The sequence below is a fragment of the Xiphias gladius genome, chromosome 24, assembly GCF_016859285.1.
Source record: "Xiphias gladius isolate SHS-SW01 ecotype Sanya breed wild chromosome 24, ASM1685928v1, whole genome shotgun sequence".
In the NCBI taxonomy this organism is placed as follows: domain Eukaryota; kingdom Metazoa; phylum Chordata; class Actinopteri; order Istiophoriformes; family Xiphiidae; genus Xiphias; species Xiphias gladius.
This window is the reverse complement of record NC_053423.1, coordinates 9,020,209-9,040,227: the sequence shown is the minus strand read 5'-3', so window position 1 is coordinate 9,040,227 and position 20,019 is coordinate 9,020,209. Positions and strand designations below refer to the sequence as shown.

The following is a 20,019-nucleotide window of genomic DNA, read 5'->3' as shown; positions in this document are numbered from 1 at the left end:
TTACACTCAAGCAACCCCGCCAATGTTACCCGCGATAGGGTTAAGTTTGCCAAACACATCAAATACAAAATAACACGAAACAAGAAATAACAGTTCTTAAATTTCTCCTTATCATATTAAATGATACGAGGACTACCTAATAGACTACATAGATGCTTAGGATCCTGACAGTCTTTCAGCTTTATATCATGTATGTAGCCATCAAGTGCATATTTAAGACCCTTTTTTAAAGATTCTTGTTTGAAAACAAGTCATCTAAAAACATTAAAAAGTCAGCCCAAGACGGCAATGTAAACCAACTCATGGTGCTAACAGTTGTGCTACTGTGGTACAGCTGAATTGACGGTTACCAACTGAAAATGAGAAACCTACTTTTGTCTACCTCTGTTTGAAATCAAGGAGCCATTGTTTCAAAAACTACTAAGAATTTTGTTGAATCCGCTGCTCTTATCATTGTAAACTGCATATATGCTGTGCGCAAACGGAAAGCTTGACAGGTGTAGCAAAGGTAACTCAGGGGGGTGGGGCTTAGCGAACGGTCAGTTCGGAGTATGGTACATCACCATAGCATTACCTACTAGTGCACAAGCAACACCAAAAAGCCTATTACTTCGAGACTATAACTAGGTATAATTGCATTAACACAAACAGTGTCAAACTATACATTTAATCCATGTAGCTGCTTATCAACTTCCTGTCAGCACTGTATCATAGTGAAGTGACTGTATTTGATGAGCCTTAATGGTAGATGATCCCCTAGTGGTGTGGTGGTGTAAAAGTTCAGTGCATCATAGCTTATACCTCTTGTTTTTCAGCATTCATGTAATGAATGCTAGTGCCCCTTCCTCCATCAACTCCTATACAAATTCATATTGAAATATACAATCTGGATTCACTGAGAGATGGATTTGTAAGGTGGTCTGATGCGGGACCTGATTTATCTTCCACAACAAAAACTCATGAGGGATTTTTTTGTTGTTGTTTTGCCATTTTGGGTTGTGTTTTCATTACTGTGGCGCACTCAGTGTGGTGTTACATTCCATACAGTCACTGTGCCCAGTTCAGTGCCTGAGTCGTAGAATGTTGAATGCTGTAAACACCCTAACCAAATGATAAATCAGTGCTTAAAAACAATGACCCATCCAAATGATTTATAATCACCTCATAAAACATGATATTCTACCCATAAACTCGCTCACTGGCACTGATAAGGGCCAAACACGATGCACTTTGTATGGGTGCTGATGAGAGACTCTCAGAAAAATCACAAAGGCTTATGGGGTCAGAAGAGACCTGATCCATTTTACTTCTGTGGAAAGGTAGGATCTCTGTGTTTGCTGTGTTGAGGAGATGAGTGGATATTAGAAAATGTTCCACACTTTTTTTTTACTGTCTTATCCATTATTTTCTGTGTAAGTGCAGTGGGCTTAAACTGGTCTTGGGCATTACATTTGGCATCACAGATAGAATCCACATACTTCAATCTCTTGATTTCATGCTTTTCTTGTCTTTCCTCCTCTACCCATACCACCCCCTCACACTCTTATTAACTCTGTGTTGCCCGGTAACTGGTAATCCCTATATTTACCAATGATGGCTAGAGGCTATTAATTGATGACTCAGAGTTATGCTGAATAGACAAGGGGAAAAGACATGACCAGAAAGAAGGGGGATGCAGACACAATATCTCAAGACTCCCCATTAACCTCAATGTTGAAAATCACCTCGTCTGTCTTTTCTATTAGGCTGCTTAGGCTAGCAGAGCAATTCCTGTACACTGAAATGAGAGTTACATGTTGCCCTCTGCTACATATACTGTAGTTATGTTTGAAAAAACATATGCATGACCTTTAAATTCTACTCAGCAAAATGTCTAACTGGTAATCCGTGACTAAGAAAGGTCACTTGCAGGCTGTGACAGAAACATATATCTATCCTGATGGTTTCAGACATCTGCTTGCACTTTTAATGTAGAAAGATACATAGCAACTTGTTTGCATTCAGAAAACCGGCTACAAGAGTTACAGAGGTCACGGTGAGATAATAACTTAACTTCTCAACTATTTTTTTGCTTTCTTGACATCACAACAACAGTGGCTGACCTTGAATTAGATTTTTTTAATATACACAGTTGTTTGCCCGCATAAAAGAATATTATCTGTAGTGTCATATTATATATAATACACTTGTATTATACTCTGTTGAAGTGGATAGAAAGTGGGCTTCACATTAATGCTAATGACAAAAGCAAATCCGCTCTGTTTTAAGTACAGTGCATGCTCTGACAGGGGCCATAGGGCTAGCATAATAATGGAGACATGATACAAATGGAGTCAGTGGGGTTACTGAAAGACAGAGTGGATGCAGTGTGTATGCAACACGTTGTGTTGTAGCATTGGTGTCTGCGCTAATATTTAGCTTCTTGGTCTCCATCATTGTGGAACTAGCCTGTCGTTTCTATCCTCTCCACAGGGTTCAGAAGGTCATAGCACAAATTTGCATGCAGTGCTCAATGATGCAGTGTTGTTCCTCTCTGTGTGTGGGATGGGCAATGTGCATGTGTGTGTGCATGTGTGCGAGAGAGAGTTTGCACTGCATAATGGCCTGGCTGATGCATTTTTTAGCTCTCAAATGGGATATATTTCCATCCCATCGTCTGCTGTGTTCTTGATTAAATGAAGCGTGCTTGGCTCCCCTCTCCAGATAGAAAGTGAGGAGCTGTGCCGAACACAGTGGGATGGAGAAAAAGACAAAGGAAACAAGTTGTGATTTCACTCATGCTAGATCAGAGCAGGGACGGCAAGCAAATTTCCGATTATGAAAGATGTATTTGCAATTCAATCTAAATGGCTGCAGGCGTGTGTGTGAATTCTGCAATGAAATCCTAGTCTACACCGATCAGCCACAACATTAAAACCCAGTAACTGGTTTTAATGTGGTGACTGATAGGTGTATTAGACTACATATGGAAAACATATTGTGGTATAGTCTAAGAGGGTTCTTCCATTAGCCAGCCCCACAAAAGAAAGGTGCAGCCTGGGGTGCTCCTTTTTTTCATCCACAGTTAACATTAGTGTCTGTTATTGACATTCCAATAATGTATTCAGGCAACTGAAGGGGAATTTAGCTAAGGTAATGTGTATGCTTTGAGGATGACTCGTGTAAAATGAAGATGTATAATTTTAAATGACAAAGACCCAATTTTTGTTGATTCAGTGAGGGCCCATAGGTCTTGATAGTCAATTTGCTGGCATTAAGCTAACGGGCTTCAATTTCACATTCCAGCAATAAAGCAAGTCCTCCCCTCTTCTTCCTTTTCATATCTCAGTCTCCCCTCTATTCATCCTCCTAGCCATACATTTTCTTTCTTGCTGTCTCCCTCATTTTCCCATTTCTCCTTCTCAACTCAGCCCTCGGTGGCACGTTTGAGGCATTAATTGAATAATTAATTCCTCTCATTAGCTTGTTTTTAATTATTTCCTTGCCCCAACCCTATGCCATGTATAAACTCATCAACTGTTTTCATCCTTCTACATAAATTGCCCATGAAAACTGAGGGCTGGCAGAGTGTAGCTTTAGAACACTGGCTCTATCAGTGACTCCTAATGAGGGGACGGTTAGCCCAGGCGGAACAAGCCTAACACTGGCTTCGTGCACCAAGAGGCACAATACTAATTTAGCTCATTTAGTGTCCTTGGGCAAATTAAAGGGAGGTGAAAAGGGCCGAATCTGCTAGCTGGAACTGTTTTCACTATAGGAACACTGGCCTTGGATTGCAGTGTGCTGCACTGCACAGGCCCAGAGAGCAGCGAACCAAGCCTGTGTGTCTGATTGCTCGTTTGTTTGCAATGTGTTGCACTAATGGAATTTATTTGCCCTGCATTCTCCAGATTTGGCTCCTTTGAAGGGCCTTATTACTTGCGACACAGATTCTTTCCCAGCTAAGGGGTAAATGGGGCTAAAGATTGCTTTGCCCAGTTAGTCTATTTTTGTGCCCCCTAATACGTTATGTTGGTGCTGAATTGGCAATCTGGATTCTATCATTATCTTGATGATACAATGAAACAAACAAACAAACACATTGAACCCTTGAAATACTGCAGTTCTGGTTCAATGATTCAAAGCCCACTGATAGCTGTAAAATGACAGTCGAGTTCTGGTATCCACTCAGTCTACTCCTGCATTGTTTGATGTTACTTTCATTTCTTCATGTATAAGTGTGATTTAAGTTTGTTTCATGTGGGCTTCACACTCAGTGTATGTCGTTTCTTTGCCTTACTGCTAAATTTTATTGATTTCTGTTTTTTTTGTTGTTGTTGTTTGTTTGTTTGTTTGTTTGTTTCCTGTTTTATGTCCTTTGTTGGTTGACTGGCCCTCGTGTTGCATGCTTGTCGTCATGTCTCAGTTTGAATGTAGCCAGACAGTAAGCAGAACCATGGGCATCCAAGTCAACAAAGGTAAAGTTAACCCACCTACCCACAACCACCTGTCTTCCCCCATCATCTCCCAAAGACATCCTGCCACATTACTCCCCCACATCCAGACACGATTTTCATTCCATTGTCCAAATGTGGGGGGCTCTGAGTGGCAGAGAGTGGGCCTCATCCACCAACACTGTTGCAAAGGCTTTTTGAGAGGGCTTTAGATGTTTGTGCAGTAGCATCTTTTTTTGTAGTATGTACTTTCCCACTGAATCCCTAGAAACTGTTTTCTTCATTTAGCTTTTTCATGCTTGCAGCTTAAGGCATCTTCTCTCAGAATCTAGTGTAGCTTGACTGTAACTTCTGGTGTTTGGCGATTAGGGAAAAATGTCCAATTGGTGACTGTCACCAATTTTACCTGTGATAGACAGACAATTAGCTCTATTTACTCCTGCTGTTTCTGCAAAAGTACAGTGGAAGTGCTTTATTCCCCCAGCATACCTCCTGAAAAGCCACAGTGGAGGACTGTAGGCTGAGTTGTTAAAATGGTTGATATTGTTCAGGTTTGATATCAGTGAGAAAAAATCCAAAACGCGGTTTTCATCACGACCACTGATGGTGCAAAAACTGTGCTTTATAGGTGAATTATTAATCACATTTGACACTTTGAAGGCTGGCGAGACAGAAATACAAAGGTGCTCATTATGGTGACTGAAACTGGCCAGAAAAAAAAACAAAAACTCTTTAAATTCAGCCTTTCACAGGTGGTTGATAATGCTGAGCCTGTTGCCCAACCCTGACCTTTGTGGCTTTTTGAAAGGGTTTTTATGTGGTGTAAAAGTAAGTTGAAAGCAAATATGAAAAAAATAGAAGAAAAAATGTGCCAGTTGGAAACAAGGAAAGCAGAGAGAAAGAAACTATTAATAAATAAACTAGATTAGTCCTTATTTCAAGATCTCCAACCATTTTGCCTGTGCAGTTTATTGGCAGAGAAAGTATATTTGAATCCTGTATTGAGAATATCACTAACTATGCAGTAGTACGAGTACCTAAAATGCAGAAAAATGTCCCCTCTGAGTGTTATACTATTACTGCATATATAATGATGATGTTTTAGTAACATTTTACTGGTGTAGCTATTCGAGTTACAGTTAATTTTAACTACTTGATACTACAGTATATACTGGGGGGTAGTTTAATCTATAACAATTCATCGTATTGTAAACTGATCATATGCTTTGCATGTAAAATATTAGTGTGTAAAGTAACTAGAAACTAAAGCTGTCAGTTTAATGTGGTGGAGTAAAAAGTTTTGAATTCTCTAGGAAAGTAGTATCAAATGTGTGTTTAAGTACAGCACTTGAGTAAATGTACTTATTTTAACTTGTAATAAATGTAGTCTAAGTTAGCTAATTAGCACATCACATATGACAGTAAATCAAGACACCTCAAGGCAATTTGCTAAGCCATATAGAGTGAATCTTAAATTTTACATTTAACACCAAAAGGTTTGTCTTTCTGTTTTTCTCTATACACACATTAAGACACACTCCCAAACACTTTGATAACCAGCTCTCCTAGAAAGAATGATGTGCCGTTTCATCTGCCCCTTTTAACAGAAAGAAAGATTAAATAAGAACACAAAATTGTGTTTTGCAGAAAGTTTTTTACAATACAACAAAAAAATTTCAAGCAACAAAATAAAAAAAGCTCCGGTCGATATGGCCAATATTAGCAGAGTCATTAGAGCCACTGTAGGGAATCAATCTGGGCCCGGACTTGAGGTAGACTGGGATTCTGAAAGTACGGGTGACATGAGCACTCAACCCAATCCCCTCATGAAACACACACACACACACACACAATACAATACATTTGCAATACAAAAGATTCAAACACAAAAACTCAAAGCAACTCGAAAATACAAACAAAACTCCAGACCAACCATAGAGAAGCAAGCCACAAGTGTAAAAAAGACAGGAACCTAATAAGAACGACAGGTACAACACTGCAGAGGTACAGCAGGGGGCAGGGAGACAGAACATTCCGTCAGCAATGTCCACTTCATAGCCTAGTGTTAACTATTTAATGTGTTGTTTTAAGACATACAGTGTAAAATCAATAATGCAGATAGTGTAGATAGCATTTCCATACCCTAATAACCAGATTAGTTATCCTCTTTCAACATTATTTAGAAAACATGAGCAGTAAAGCCTCTAGCACTGCACAGTAGACTCACTGTTACGGCTTTCAGAATCAGCTTATTTAACGCCCACTTGCTGTACTCAACGTTATTCCTTTTTATAGTACAGTAGTTTTAGTTGCTATTAGTGGTGCGTAGCATGTAGAATCCTTTCCATCACCCTGTCCTTGCCTCCTCGGTTTTCCTCTAAGCTTTCATAGATCAGGATGTTAAAAATACCAACATAGTTTGATAATTTGTGTATAACGGTACTGCACTGTTTCTGTTATTGTGTGCGTGTTGTCAGTGTGTACACGTGTTGTGTTCTCTCATGAGAGAGCTGGTGAGGGGGATTGAGGGATGGAGACAATGAGAGAGAGAAGGGGTAAAGTGTGAGCACAAAGCAACAACTGCCTGTTCACCTGCCGAAGGTGTGGGAACAATGCTATTGTTTCAAGGCAGAGTTGTCAGTGACTGTGATCCCCCCCTCCCCTTCTTCTCTCTCTCTCTCTCTCTCTCTCTCTCTCCCGTCACCCCCCCTCCTTATCTTCTCCCTCCATTTCATCACCACAGAGGGAAAAGCGATGGAGCATTTCGTCTGCCGGAGGTGAAAAGAACTCGTCGAGTGTAAGTAGAGGGGTTTCTGGCAAAGAGAGAGAAAGAGAGAGAGAGAGGGATGAGATGGGGCTTGGGGGCAAGGAGGGAATGGAGGCAGGCAGAGATGGCGAAAGGGAATGGATAGACACGCAATAGCAGCACAATCGCGTTAGCCTAGTCTCCCAGGGATAAAGTTGGGCTTAACTGCAGCATTACCCACACTCCTGCATTACAAAATGTTCCTTCGCCAGCATTTAGCATGCAAATTGGCTCCCAGATTATGCCTTTTGTATTCATTTTACCAACTGTCAAGCTGTGACGCAGGGAGAATGATAACCAGGCAGATATTGCCCCCTAGTGCTCGGGCGATGATCATCGCACTGAAGGGGAGAATGGAGTGCTGTGCTACTGCAGATCAATAAGTCGTGTGTGTGTGTTTGTATGTGTCTGTGTGTATGTGGGTGTGTGTGTGTGTGTGTGTGTGTGTGTGTGTGTGTGTGTGTGTGTGTGTGTGTGTGTGTGTGTGTGAGAGAGAGCCTCAGATGAAGAGATAGACAGGGTTTGAGGGCGTGAATAGCTCAAAGTGAAATACATGTGTGTACCTCAGAAGAGTTGGTGTAATGGCAGGAAGGGTTCAATTGTGGGAGAAGAATGCAGACAAAACAAAATGAAAGAAGAGGAGGGAGAGAGCTGAGCTGTTCTGAGATGGATCTGAAGATATCTCAGATCCAGTATTGCTCACTACTCTAATGGATTACATATTGTATGTACAAACTGGCACATAGATGTAGGGGTAAGCACCATCACAGAATTTACTCTCAAATACACTTTTCCAAGCCCTTATCTTAGGATAAGTTGTTGAAAATCCTGTGAATCTTCATCTTCTGAATGTTCATTTGGAGTATGAATATTCAGCTCCATGACATCCAAAAGCTCTGCTGCTCCAGCTGGGTCCATCACATCTGTGGAAAGCACAATGAGTAGTCTGTCTTTCTTTTCTTTTTTTTTCTTTTTTTTTCCTGTTTTATTGCTCTTTTGTATGTTTTGCTCCACAAAGAGTCATCTGGGCTAGCGATCCCTCATGTCTATTCCCAGCTTGTATCTGTGAAATCATTATCTCTGTGAGATGACGAGTCCAATTTGAATAATGGCCCTTATCTGATGCATAATGTTACCTCTAATTCTTTTTTCAAGCTAATCCCCCAACATGTATTTTACATGCATGGTGGGCACATCTGCAGACCACATACAGCAATCACAGACCCAGGCCTAGGGGGTTTCATGCTTTTGTCATTTAATTTAAAAGTTACTGATTGGGAACGATGGGAGATGAAGGAAGACACATATCATTTCTGTAAATAAAAGAACAGAAGTAGCTTTTTTGATGATAGAAAGATGGAGAGGTGTCTTGAACTGCAGGTAGGTTTTTAGTATTTGTGAGGTTAAATAACTTCTAAGAAATGGCACTGAGTGGTTGGCATCTCTGCGTGTATGCTGACATTTGCAAAGGTTAGAGACATGAGATCAAATTCAGCTTCTAAGAATTCATATCTAAATGTATCCATCTCCAAATCTGTATACAGGCCAAAACTGGTTAAAGCAATGGTTTCCGGGTACAGCTTTCAAAGGGAAATTCTAGTTAATTACAACTTGGGTCTTATTTCATAGTGCTGGCATTCATTTCTACCCATTATGATAAAACTGTTCTCACAAAATTTAATGGCTGAAATCTGGGAGCAACACTGGGACTAGGTCCGACGTGGAGAGGATCATGACAACATGAAACAAGCCAACAGTTTAGTCTGATTATCTAAACCACTTTATTTTGAGGTAAAAAGTGGGTGCACCCTACATGTTTGTAATAGTCCATCATTGCAATGGAAGGATGTGTGTGCTTACAACTATGGTGAGTATGGCAGGTCAAAACTGAAACATGAAATCAGGGTTGCATTAACCCACTATGGGAACCCAGGGCATGTATGAAGTGTTGGACCCTGATTCCCCATTACCCCAGTTTTGTTTGGTATAATTGGATTGGAAGCAAAATTATTTAAGAATATGCACTGTACATTTAAGTATAATATCACCAAATATGCTTTGTTTAATCTATCCAAAAACTGAACCTCCTGGAGTCTTGGCTGGTTGCCTGCCAAGAGGTAGTCCAACACGCAGCCCCTCATAAAATGGTGGATTGTCATATTTACGCTTCAGATAAGAGATATTATGTGTTAATATGTGAGTTTTAGAGGTGCTGGTCGGTGGATTTAAGGGACGGATATTAAAGCGGTACTGATCTCCTCATCTAACTCTGCACCAGAAGTGTATTTTCCAAAATATTGAACCACTCCTTTAAGATGCTAAAATCAGCATCAAAAAAAAAAAAAAAGGAAAATTGAAGAAGTATAGTAAAGGTAAAAATTATGGTAAAATGTATGGGATAGGTAAAGGAAGAATGTCCTTACCAATTCAGTTTATATTGTGATTTAATGCATATTGCTAAACAAGTTTGCATTCACTTGAATTACCGCAGTACTTGCTTTACAGGCCCCTTCAGGGCCCTTGAGGGTTCAGGGCCCCTCGTCAGTTGCCAGCTTTGCCCAATTGGTAATCTGGAAGACTAAAACTAGGCTGGATGTTGAAAACAGACAATTCAGATAATACTGCAATTAATCTTCCTTTTTGTCCTCAAGATAAGTTTAGCTTACCGGGTGATTTGTTTAAACACAATGTGATCATCTTCTATAGCTACTTGTGTGCCTGTTGACAACTCCTTTTGTAATGTTGCCACTGTCATTAGTTGAGATTAAAATGATGTCCAAAATACAACCCAGTTTATATGAAACAAGCACTTAACTTTTAACTGAGACTTTGTATCTTTTCCCAGTTCCATTTGACACCTTCAGTTGCAGCTAACTTTTCCTTATATGGCCCTTTTCCTTGTCCTCCTTCTCCATCAGGACAAGTCAACCCCGGAGGACCAGAGCTCCTGGGACAGCTTTAAGACCATGACCCCTGAGCTGTCCATTGTGCCTGGGGAGCAGAAGGACCGGATGGAGCTGCACAACAAGAACTGGGACTCCTCCTCTGCTAACACACCCGACTCGTCCGAGGGAGACTTCCAGACTGAAGTGTGAAGACACACAGATGTACACACACTCACTTGAATACACACACTCATGCCAAGACACAGTACAGATGCACACAGAGATACCGAACTTCTGAAAAGCTATACATAAGTACATGATTTTTGGCAGAGATCTCACACACACTGCTCCCCGTCTCCTGCAATGTGCTCTGTTGGATCCCATACTCTATTTGTTTACTCCTGCAGTGGACAGATATGGAAAGAAGACTGTTCTACTCTATATTTTCGCAAAGACTATTGAAAAGAAAGAACAGGGGTTTGGCACATCTGTGATTGAGGAAAATTTTTAAATGAACTTAAAAAAAAAACAATGAAAAACTTATTTCTGAGAAAAATGTCTTGGTTTTATTCTGGAGAAAAAAGAAAATCTCTGTCGATTGTTTGATGATTTGGAGGGTAAAAAAGAAAAAGAAGAATATTTCTGCACCATTCATTTCTTTTTATAGCAAGGGGAAAAAAATCTAAGGTCTGAGGAAACATGAGGTTTCTCACACTGTTAGCCCCCTTAGGCACCCTGTTTTCATTTTTTTCCTTTTCCCTTCTAATGGATGATGAAAGCATTCAATGTCTCAGTCTTTCCTTTTTTTCTTTTTCTCTTACTTTTCATCATTTTGGATGGATAGGAGATGGGGGACAGGGAAAGAACTACTCCTTGATATGTGCCATCCTCTCTGCTTTTTTCAGGTTCTAGTTCAACAATTCCATCCATCCATTCCCTTCATATCCTCTATGTCAACATCATATTCCCCCTTTTTTTTGTATATTTTCTGTGGTTTAGTTTAAAAATGTCCTCCCCTATGGTTTGAAACTTAATGAAAAAATAATACGATTGAAACAAATAACTACCAACTGAGTTGTGTTCTATGGTCTAACTGTTCAAGAAGAAATTATTTTTTTCAGACTGGTTTGTTTTTTTTCTTCATTATTTTTTCTTTTTCTTTTCATTACCTCTGTGAATTCACCCATGTGGAACACACAGCACATAAATGTGAGCTTGCTCTGTGAGGTAATGCGTGCCGCATGTTATCCACCGATGAGGGAAAAGAAGGATAGTGATTGTCATGCAGATTCTTGCATCTCCTTTTTTTACCCACTGCTCAAAGATAAAGGCCTTTAAAGATTGCAGCATCCGAATCCATTTCAGCCATCACCTATCATAGTGATGCCTGAAAAAGATAATATCTCAGTCATTTTCAGCCCAGATGGAATCTGTGCTAGTTCTGTTTAGCATCTCTAATTCCTCAAAACGTCTCGCTTACAGTGAACACTGAAGAAAAGAGTTCACTCTTCTTCTCTCGGGAACCTAACACCAAAAATGACTTCTTTTGCTTTCATCCCCCACTTCCTTCCTTTTTCTCCTTCTTTGTTGCTCATTCAGCCCACCCAGCATCGCGCTACCAGGAGGCATGAAATCTTGGTGTTAGCAGTGAAGCCAGTTGTATAGGTCTTCATTCAAATGGATCCCTCTCCGTGTGATTGTATCCTGCGCTTGTGAGCACAGCAGCTGCAGATAGAGAGAGAGAGTGAAATGGAAAGACAGAGAGGGAGTCACAGAGGTTATGAGGCTACAAGGTGACAGACTGAAGAGGAAAAAAAATAGCCCGTGGTGATGCTTCCTGCTTGACATTCTACATCCGTATTTCAGTTGCTACAAGAAGACAACCAGTTTCCTGCAATTACTACATTAGCACATAAGTCCTCCACACGCCAACAGAGAGAAAGTGTCAGAGTGCAGGATGAATTTAATAGATCTAAATCAAATCAAATCAAGTTGGAGTTGACCAAAGTGCTGTACAAATTTTAGTTAAAGGCACAACAGTTGTGAATAAAATGGAATCAGTAGTAAAGACACAAGTAACAGAAAAGGCATGAATAACAACAATGAATGGCTTGGTGAATGGAATGATGAAATATAAGGCAATATCAAAATGTGTGCAAAAATATAAAACAGAACACAGAATAAAACTTGTAAGAGCCACTTATAAAATAAAACAAATATAAAATACTAAAATGCTAAGAACAACCAAGGGCATTGCAAATGTGTATGCCTTCAGTGTTGTCTTAAAAGAGTCAGTGGACAGGGAACATTTCATAGAAAGTGTGCTGTTGTCTCTTTTCTGGTACCAGTTAGGAGTCTCACTTTGGCATTCTGCACTGGCTGCAGGCGAGACAAAGGGGACTGGCCAGTACCCATGTACAGTGAGTTGCAATAGTCCAGCCTTGAGGGGGAGATTAATTCGGTGCTAACAGTCTTCATATCTTTAAGAGAGTGGATGGACTTCAGTTTAGCAATGTTCCCCAGCTGAAGACAGCAACCTTGAATCACAGAGTTGATGTATTTGTCAAATTTCAGTGCCGAGTCAAAGATGACACCAAGATTCCTGGGATGGGCATGAAAGTTCAATGTCAATGGCCCTATGTAGCTAGCTATACTCCCTGTCATTTTGGGGGGACCAAGAAAAATCACTTTTGTCTCTTTGTCATTCAACTGAAGACTTATTCTTCATCCAGCATTTTCACATCCTATAGGCAATTAAATGGAAGGTTTTGTTGCATGTCACTGGCATAGCAGTGAAAGGAGACATTGTGCTTGTGGAAGATGGAGCCTAAATGGAGCATAAAATAGGCCCTAAAATGGAACCTTGATGTACTCTGCAAGGGATTCGGGCAGTAGAGGAGGAGAAGCTCCCAATCTTAACAGAGAAAGACCTGTCTTTTAAGTAGGAGGCAAACCACTTGAGGGGAGTGCCCTGGATGCCAACCTTGTCCTTGAGTCGTTTTAAAAGAATGCAATGATCAACTGTGTCAAAAGCCGCACTGAGGTCTAAAAGAATTAAAAAGAATTAAAATTCCCCACAGTCTAGGACAGCAGTATGTCCTGGGACATTGTTCCTACATACAATGCCCCCTGGACATTGTAAATTTTCTGGCTCAATAACTTTTCTGTCTTCTGTCTTCTGTTTAGAAGAAAAAAAAACAAGTGCGAGAGAAAATGGTATCCTAGGAAAAAGATCCAAAATATTTACAGCGCGAAAGCTAGGAGCAGGCAGAGATGCAGATTAAGAATGGGGTGTGCTCAAAACTGTAGTTATCCGGGATGGCGATTTCTCCTGACATTTTCCAATGCAGCCCTAAAACCATCTGTTTAAAGATCCCTAATGTGGTAGTACTGTAGCGCAGCGCAGATGGTGAGACAAGATTGCGGCCCTTCTAACCTTTCAAGCTAATCAGCTGATAGGCAAACCTACAGCTCGTCTCCTCTCAGAGGAGCGAGATAAGTTTGTCCCCAAGTTGCCAAGCTAAGGTCACATTCACCTGACCTTCTGTGAGTCTCAGGATCCAGATCTACTGTATAGTGTGTGCAAACACAACAAAGCAGCGCTCCCTCGACTACGCAGTCTAAGTCAATAGGTGTTACCTTATAGCAGAAGCAAACATTAATCTCAGGTGGAACAGATTTCCACAAAGCCTTGTTCCCATGGTAACTTAAATGGGAATTGCAGAAAGAAAGAAGAAAGGAAGGAACTGTGAATATGTGGTTTCAGTTCAGCAAAAGATTTTGTTACTTCTCTTCTATCAGTGAGATTTTCCATATTTTTGTAATTTTTCTCTCAGTCCTCAATGAGTTTTCAAGCTCAACGAGTTCTGGATTTTTACTTTTTATCTTCAAGAACGGTAAGTGATACGTACTCGACTGATTTAGATAGAGATGTTTGACTGATTATTCAAATTTCCCGCCACAACTAAGGCTCATCTTGCAACTTGTTTGCTATGAGAAACTCTGGTGTGACACCAGAAGATGCAGGAAGTCAGAGTATGTCAGTATGTTCTCTTGCTTTCTTTTTGTGTTAGAAGCCTGCCAAAATAAATATGAAACACAGACAAGCTCATTTGCAAGTTAATTCCACGTGGAAGCCAATTCAGACACCTTCTATGTTCACTTTCACCTCCGCCCTTCAGCCTTTGATGCTTAGGTGTTAACCAACTGCTACAACCATCCAACATTCCAGTTGATTTATTACTGAAAAACCCTCCCTTTCCTTTTCTCCCTCATTTTTGTTCTTTTTATACATAAGATTGTACAAAGTAGTCCTCTAATGTTTTCATAGTGTCTTTTTATATGAAAATAAATTTTCAAATTGATCACAGTGTCTCATATGTTCATACGCGCTGCTTCAAGGGCATCTGTGGATGAGAACGACTAGGCTCTTTCTTGATTTGCAGTGTACTTGCAATCACATGTTTTCATAATATCACTCTGGGTGTTGGGCATGACACACTCTGTTAACCAGAAGCATTGAAGCTTAACTGTGACCAATCAGGGGCCCCAGTGGTCTGTCAGAAAATGTAAGAGGAACAGTTCTGTGGGTTTGAAGTCATGTTGCAATGGAATAACCAAAGGGGGAAATGTCACCTCAAAGTGATTATTTCATTAAAAATGTATAAACTTTGAACGATATTTATGCTAATAACAAACCCTTTTCTGAAGTGGAATTTCCCAAAAATAGTTTTGTTATGCAACGTGGGGAAAATAGCCACAGTGGATTGGTTTTAATAGTCCAGTCACTGGTGCTGCAATGAAGGAACAAGAGGGGATGGCACAGTGCGCATGCTTCAGCCCCTGCAAGGGGCTTGTGGGTAATTAAGTGTGGATGAGTCTGCCCCTGGAGCTGCCATCAGTCACCCTGGAGGAAGGCCACCAACTGGAACTTTCTCAAGGGAGTGATAGGGATGAGAAGGAGGTCAGAGGGGGAAGAAAATAAAGAAGCCAGCCCCAAGGATGAAATGCATGGTGACAGAGTAAAAGCAAGGTGGGGGCTTTCACATTACCTCTGGCAGTAGAGTCACAGTGATTAGAGTGCCTCTTGGTTATTTTTCCCTGAGGTTTGTGGGTAATTAAGTTGTGGTACTGGTGTGTCACTGGTGACCCAAGGAGAGACCCTGCTGACAAATAACACGGGGAGACAAAGTGAAGAGTGGACAGACATGAGTTGGAAGAAGATATTACAAATTTCAACTTGACTGAGGCTGTGTCCACCAGGAACCTCCTGTCGGCGCTGCCTTTTGCTTGATATTCACCATAAAGACAGGACACGCTACTGTTTGCTGCGTACAGCCCTGGGAGATTAGCATGTTTTAGTGCTCAGAACAGCAAGTCCTGAAAGTTTAATATAGCTGAGTAACACAATAGAGCAATGCAAAGAGTTCCAGTGTGTGGTTCGAATTGTGACACACACAAGCATCAGACTTTTCATACATAGTCAAACTGACAATCCACGGGACTATTTTTTTCTGTGTGTGTTTTGGCTACAGCTTCTGTAACAAGCAGTTATTGCTGTGGTGTTTTGTCTTGCTATTCCCAGGGATCATTGCACAAAAGGATTGCCAATACTGTGACATCACCCCCTAAACAAACAAGCATTGGCTGTTCTACCGAACCCCGCAAAACAGCAGAATTAAGAATTAATTATTAACAGAATTATGCAAATGATATTAATGTATCAGATTCAATGTTGGATTAACAAATGCAGAGAAGCTCCAATTTGACTGTGTTAGTTAATTTTGGTAATTTAATTAACTTCCCTGAGGTACAATATCAACTCAGGCGCGTCCTGCATTATTACCTAATGATTTGTTTAGACCTTTATTGTTATTTATATTTTGCTCACATGGTGCATATTGCTAGATAAAGCTGTGTTACATCATATTACCATAAACTAATTGACACACAGAGTACTTGGACCATGTGGTGTTATTCCAGCACAGTGATACTGTTTGGTTTCCTTGTATATAATGAAGCTGCATTGTGTAGATTGCCGTGTGCAGTGTACTTGAAGGGAATTTGGAGAAGATAGGGCACATGCATGCAGGTGTCGGTGGGGTCCAAAAGTAAATTTTTTGCCTCAGGACCGCATAAGAGGTTGGTCCTCTATGATTAGGTACAATATAGATAAAATGCAGATGTGCATTCTCCATGTTTCTCTGCGGTCTTGATAACTTCAGTAAAATGTCCATTTCCACAGCACTAATTCCATCAGTACAGCAAGAGTCACATCAGGCCTGCCACTTCCCCCGAACAATGTTAAGCTACCATTAGTGAAGCTCAGCGCTTCCTCCAAAATGTTCAGATTGAAAGTCTTGCAGTTTTCGCTTCATAGGCAAACTTTTAATTTGAAACAATATCAGGGAAATCTTAAGATTGGATAGATTAACATAGATCAGGTGCATGCCAAGAAGAGATGACTATAATTAATAAGAGTATGATACATTATTTCTGTTTCAAAAAAAAAAGAAACTCAGAACAGCAGAGGGATGAGTAAAACATGAGTCTGTTGTAGTGATGGAATTAGTGCTGTTGAGAAGTACATTGCACCAAATTTAAATTTTTCTATGTGAGCTGTTGTAGTAGGCTGCAGATAATTCGCTCTCTGTTTTGTTTTTTGTTTTTTTGCTTGGCCTTTGTCATTGACTGGCCTTTATTTGTTCATTCTTCCCTGGCTATTTTAAATAGGGTTTTAAATATTCAAAGAATCCACTCTGCAATTGTTTTATGAAGACGGAAATACATTCAAAGCATTTGTTGGGCCTCAAAGAATCACCAAATGCAATTTGGTGAGAAACATTGTAAGTAAACATAAGTTTTTACAAGAAAACTCCACAGGCCACCTTTAACTAAATATAAAAGCCTTCTTAAGCAAGGCGTAGCTTCACAAAAACTTTGTTTCTGTTGGCAGAAGAAAAATTAAATCACCTATTTTTTAAAAAATACAAGAATTTATACACAAAAGCTGTCGAAAACAGAAAATAAAAGTGCCCTGATTGCCAAGGCCTACGGCTATTTTAAGTCTGCAGTAAATGAGATATTTCAAGCAAGAGCAAGGGGAGAGGGAGAGTGAGAAGGACTAAGATTGACAAGCAAAGTCCAAAAACCATTAAAACAAATTCTACAGGAAGGAAAAACAACCAGATAACCTTTGGAATACCAAGGAATTTGGGCACAGTGACAGCGTGTGGTAACTTGGGAATACTGTATGCAGCAGCCTGTGAGTGGAATTACATGTCTCACTTTGACACTGCAGTAAGGAGAATGCAAGGGCATGGGCATGCAAGGATGGACTTTTAGTCCTCAAACAGGAAACAGTAGAAGTCCATTGCTCTAATGGTTGTAGCATGTCTCACGGTCCCTCCTCGGTGGCTGACAGATTGTTTTCTCCCACAGGCTCTGTTGCTATGCTGCTGATAGAGGACACTGTGAAAGGGGCAGACTGACGGATTAGAAGAGAGGATGGAGTGGACAAGGCCATGGTGGACAGGGGTGCTTATGAAAGTCAAAGTCTGACACTGACAATGGTTCTGTCAAATAGAAGATCACGACGTAAACGCAGTCATTTGAAACGTCTAAACCAAATTGAAGCCATCAATAACCCTTTTGGACAGTGGCATACACATCTCTTTTTCTGATGTTTGACTAAACAGCCTATTATCATCTGTGCTGTTGTGGTGCAGATCCCTGAATGCATGGCAATGCTAATGTTTCATTTTTGGCCCAGTTCTTTGGCGCTGACGGCACAGCCAGACTGCTCCTTTGGGACTGCCTTTCCACAATGGCGTTAGATTGCTGTCCATATGAAATGCCCTTGCTGTCCCTCATCCAAATTCTGGCCCTTCTAATCCACTGAGTGTCTCGGTCCCCATCATATAGGCCGGGATAAAACACATGTGGTCTTTGACACTTTGAGGATGATTTATTAAGAGCTGAGGTAAAGGACTCAATGAAGCTTCTTTTGGCTCCACCAAGCTCTGTCCACCAAGCACTCTTCACATATCATGGCAACCTACATTTAGTTAGAAAGAATTGCCTCTCCACACTGCCAAGGGCTTCGCGAAACACTGGCATAATATAGTGGTAGGCTTAGGCTGATGCAATCCACCACAGCCTCTCTCACATGCTGAGAGACCCACAAATACAACAACTGGGACTTGCTAAATGTTTAACAGTGACTTAGGTGAGGCGAGAAAATCAAGAAAAGAACAGAGGAGGAGACTGTGCAGATGGCTTTAGACCTCCAGGCTGACAGGGTGTAGGAGATACGCTGACAGGGACAGGGAGGTGAGGAGTCGTGATGTGCCCCCACACACTTCTGCTTGCCGGTGTAATGAGACTGAAATGTCCAATAGTGGTCAGTACTGAGGTGTCCAAATGAGGGCGACCACCTCCACGGCTCCCACCAGCATTTTAGACATTCTTTTCAGCTGTGTGTTTGGGTATGTGTGTGTATCTGTGTGTGTGTTTGTTGAAGGTGGATACTCCACTGGCTGCGATATCCTGACATTCATTTGAGCTGGACTGGGAGCCCAGGAGTGGTTCTTAAAGGAGAAGCATAGGATTTGGGACATACGCATACTTGCTTTCATTCTGAGAGTGTGATAAACAGATTGTACAGAGCTTTAGTTATGTGGAATATATTTGGCCTAGCTTAGCACAAACACTGGAAGCAAGGGGAAATAGTAAGGCTGGAGCCTAAAGGCTAAACCTGTCTTATTTAAATGTTGTATCTTGTCTTTTTTTTTTTTTTTTTTTTTTTTTACACATTTACATATAAATAAACAAAAGCAACTGGTGATTTCAGGGAGAGTTAAAGCAAGATTAGGGAACTTTTATATGTAGAAAAAGTAAAATTTTTCTCACAAAAAAACAAAAGTTGTATTTATAAGCAATAAAAATAATGTACCACACCCAACCTAACTTTTGTTTTGGCTGCTACAGTGAGTACAGTTTTCTAATGTGGTTGGGTATGACCACTTTCCAGATGCACTGGTTGGAAGTACCATCATATTTGTGTTCCCAAACAGAAGTGTGTAAACAAAAGTTCTGAGGGAAAACCAAATACACCAATGACACACTCCATAGCAGTGGGAGGCAGTAGTGCGTCACTTCATTGTTTGCCAGCCACCGTAAAACATGAAAGGCACAAGAGGGAAGGCGACTATAATGATTATGTTTGGAGGAATTGCAACAGCCACCATCCACCAGAGCAAGAAAAAAAGAGTAAGATCAGCAGAGAATCATTGGGCCAACAAAAGAAAGTGGAGGAGTAAAACAAGAATAAATCTTGGTCCAACAATAACACAGTGGAAAGAAGAAACAGAGGTGAGGTTCACTTTACACAACCTTTACAGCTCAACATTGACTTTGCTATGCATTGGTAACTCATTGGCTCATTGAAATCAATGAGTAATTTTTATTTTTCTGTTATTACTGTTTGTGGCCACAAACTACTTCATTCGCTACTGTAATGTTAGGACGGTGACTGTTACACAAACTACTTCGTCTAGTATAGCCACTAAGGCCACTAGTAGGCCTAACTGCATATTATTGCCAGCTGCATCCCAGTTGCTTTCATTAATTTATCAGCCTGTCAGTGAATTGCAGCCACTCGCTACATGTTCGTACCAGCCATCAGACTGTTTTTTTCCGAGGTGCGTGAATTTGATGTGGATTGTAACATGAGTGGGACATACTCACATGTTGCCAACCCTCTAACTGCCTGTTGCCATGGTTTGAGGTGACCTGTGCCTGTTGCTAGTCACTCAGTCACTGGGCTTCTGGTGGGTAACACTATCCTAGTTAGGACAAATCTGGAATCAGATCAGCCATATGTATGACACATGAT

General features: G+C 40.7%; 1 protein-coding gene across 1 annotated transcript in view; it reads left to right on the top strand.

The window, feature by feature from the left end:
- Window positions 1-10,285, top strand: part of adgrb2 (adhesion G protein-coupled receptor B2) — a 143,341-nt gene extending 133,056 nt beyond the window's left edge. The window contains exons 33-34 of the mRNA XM_040121623.1: window positions 4,406-4,457; window positions 10,158-10,285. Coding sequence (XP_039977557.1) covers window positions 4,406-4,457; window positions 10,158-10,201 — 96 coding nt within the window. The 3' untranslated portion in view covers window positions 10,202-10,285. The remainder of the gene's footprint in view (window positions 1-4,405; window positions 4,458-10,157) is intronic.
- Window positions 10,286-20,019: the final 9,734 nt, after the last annotated feature.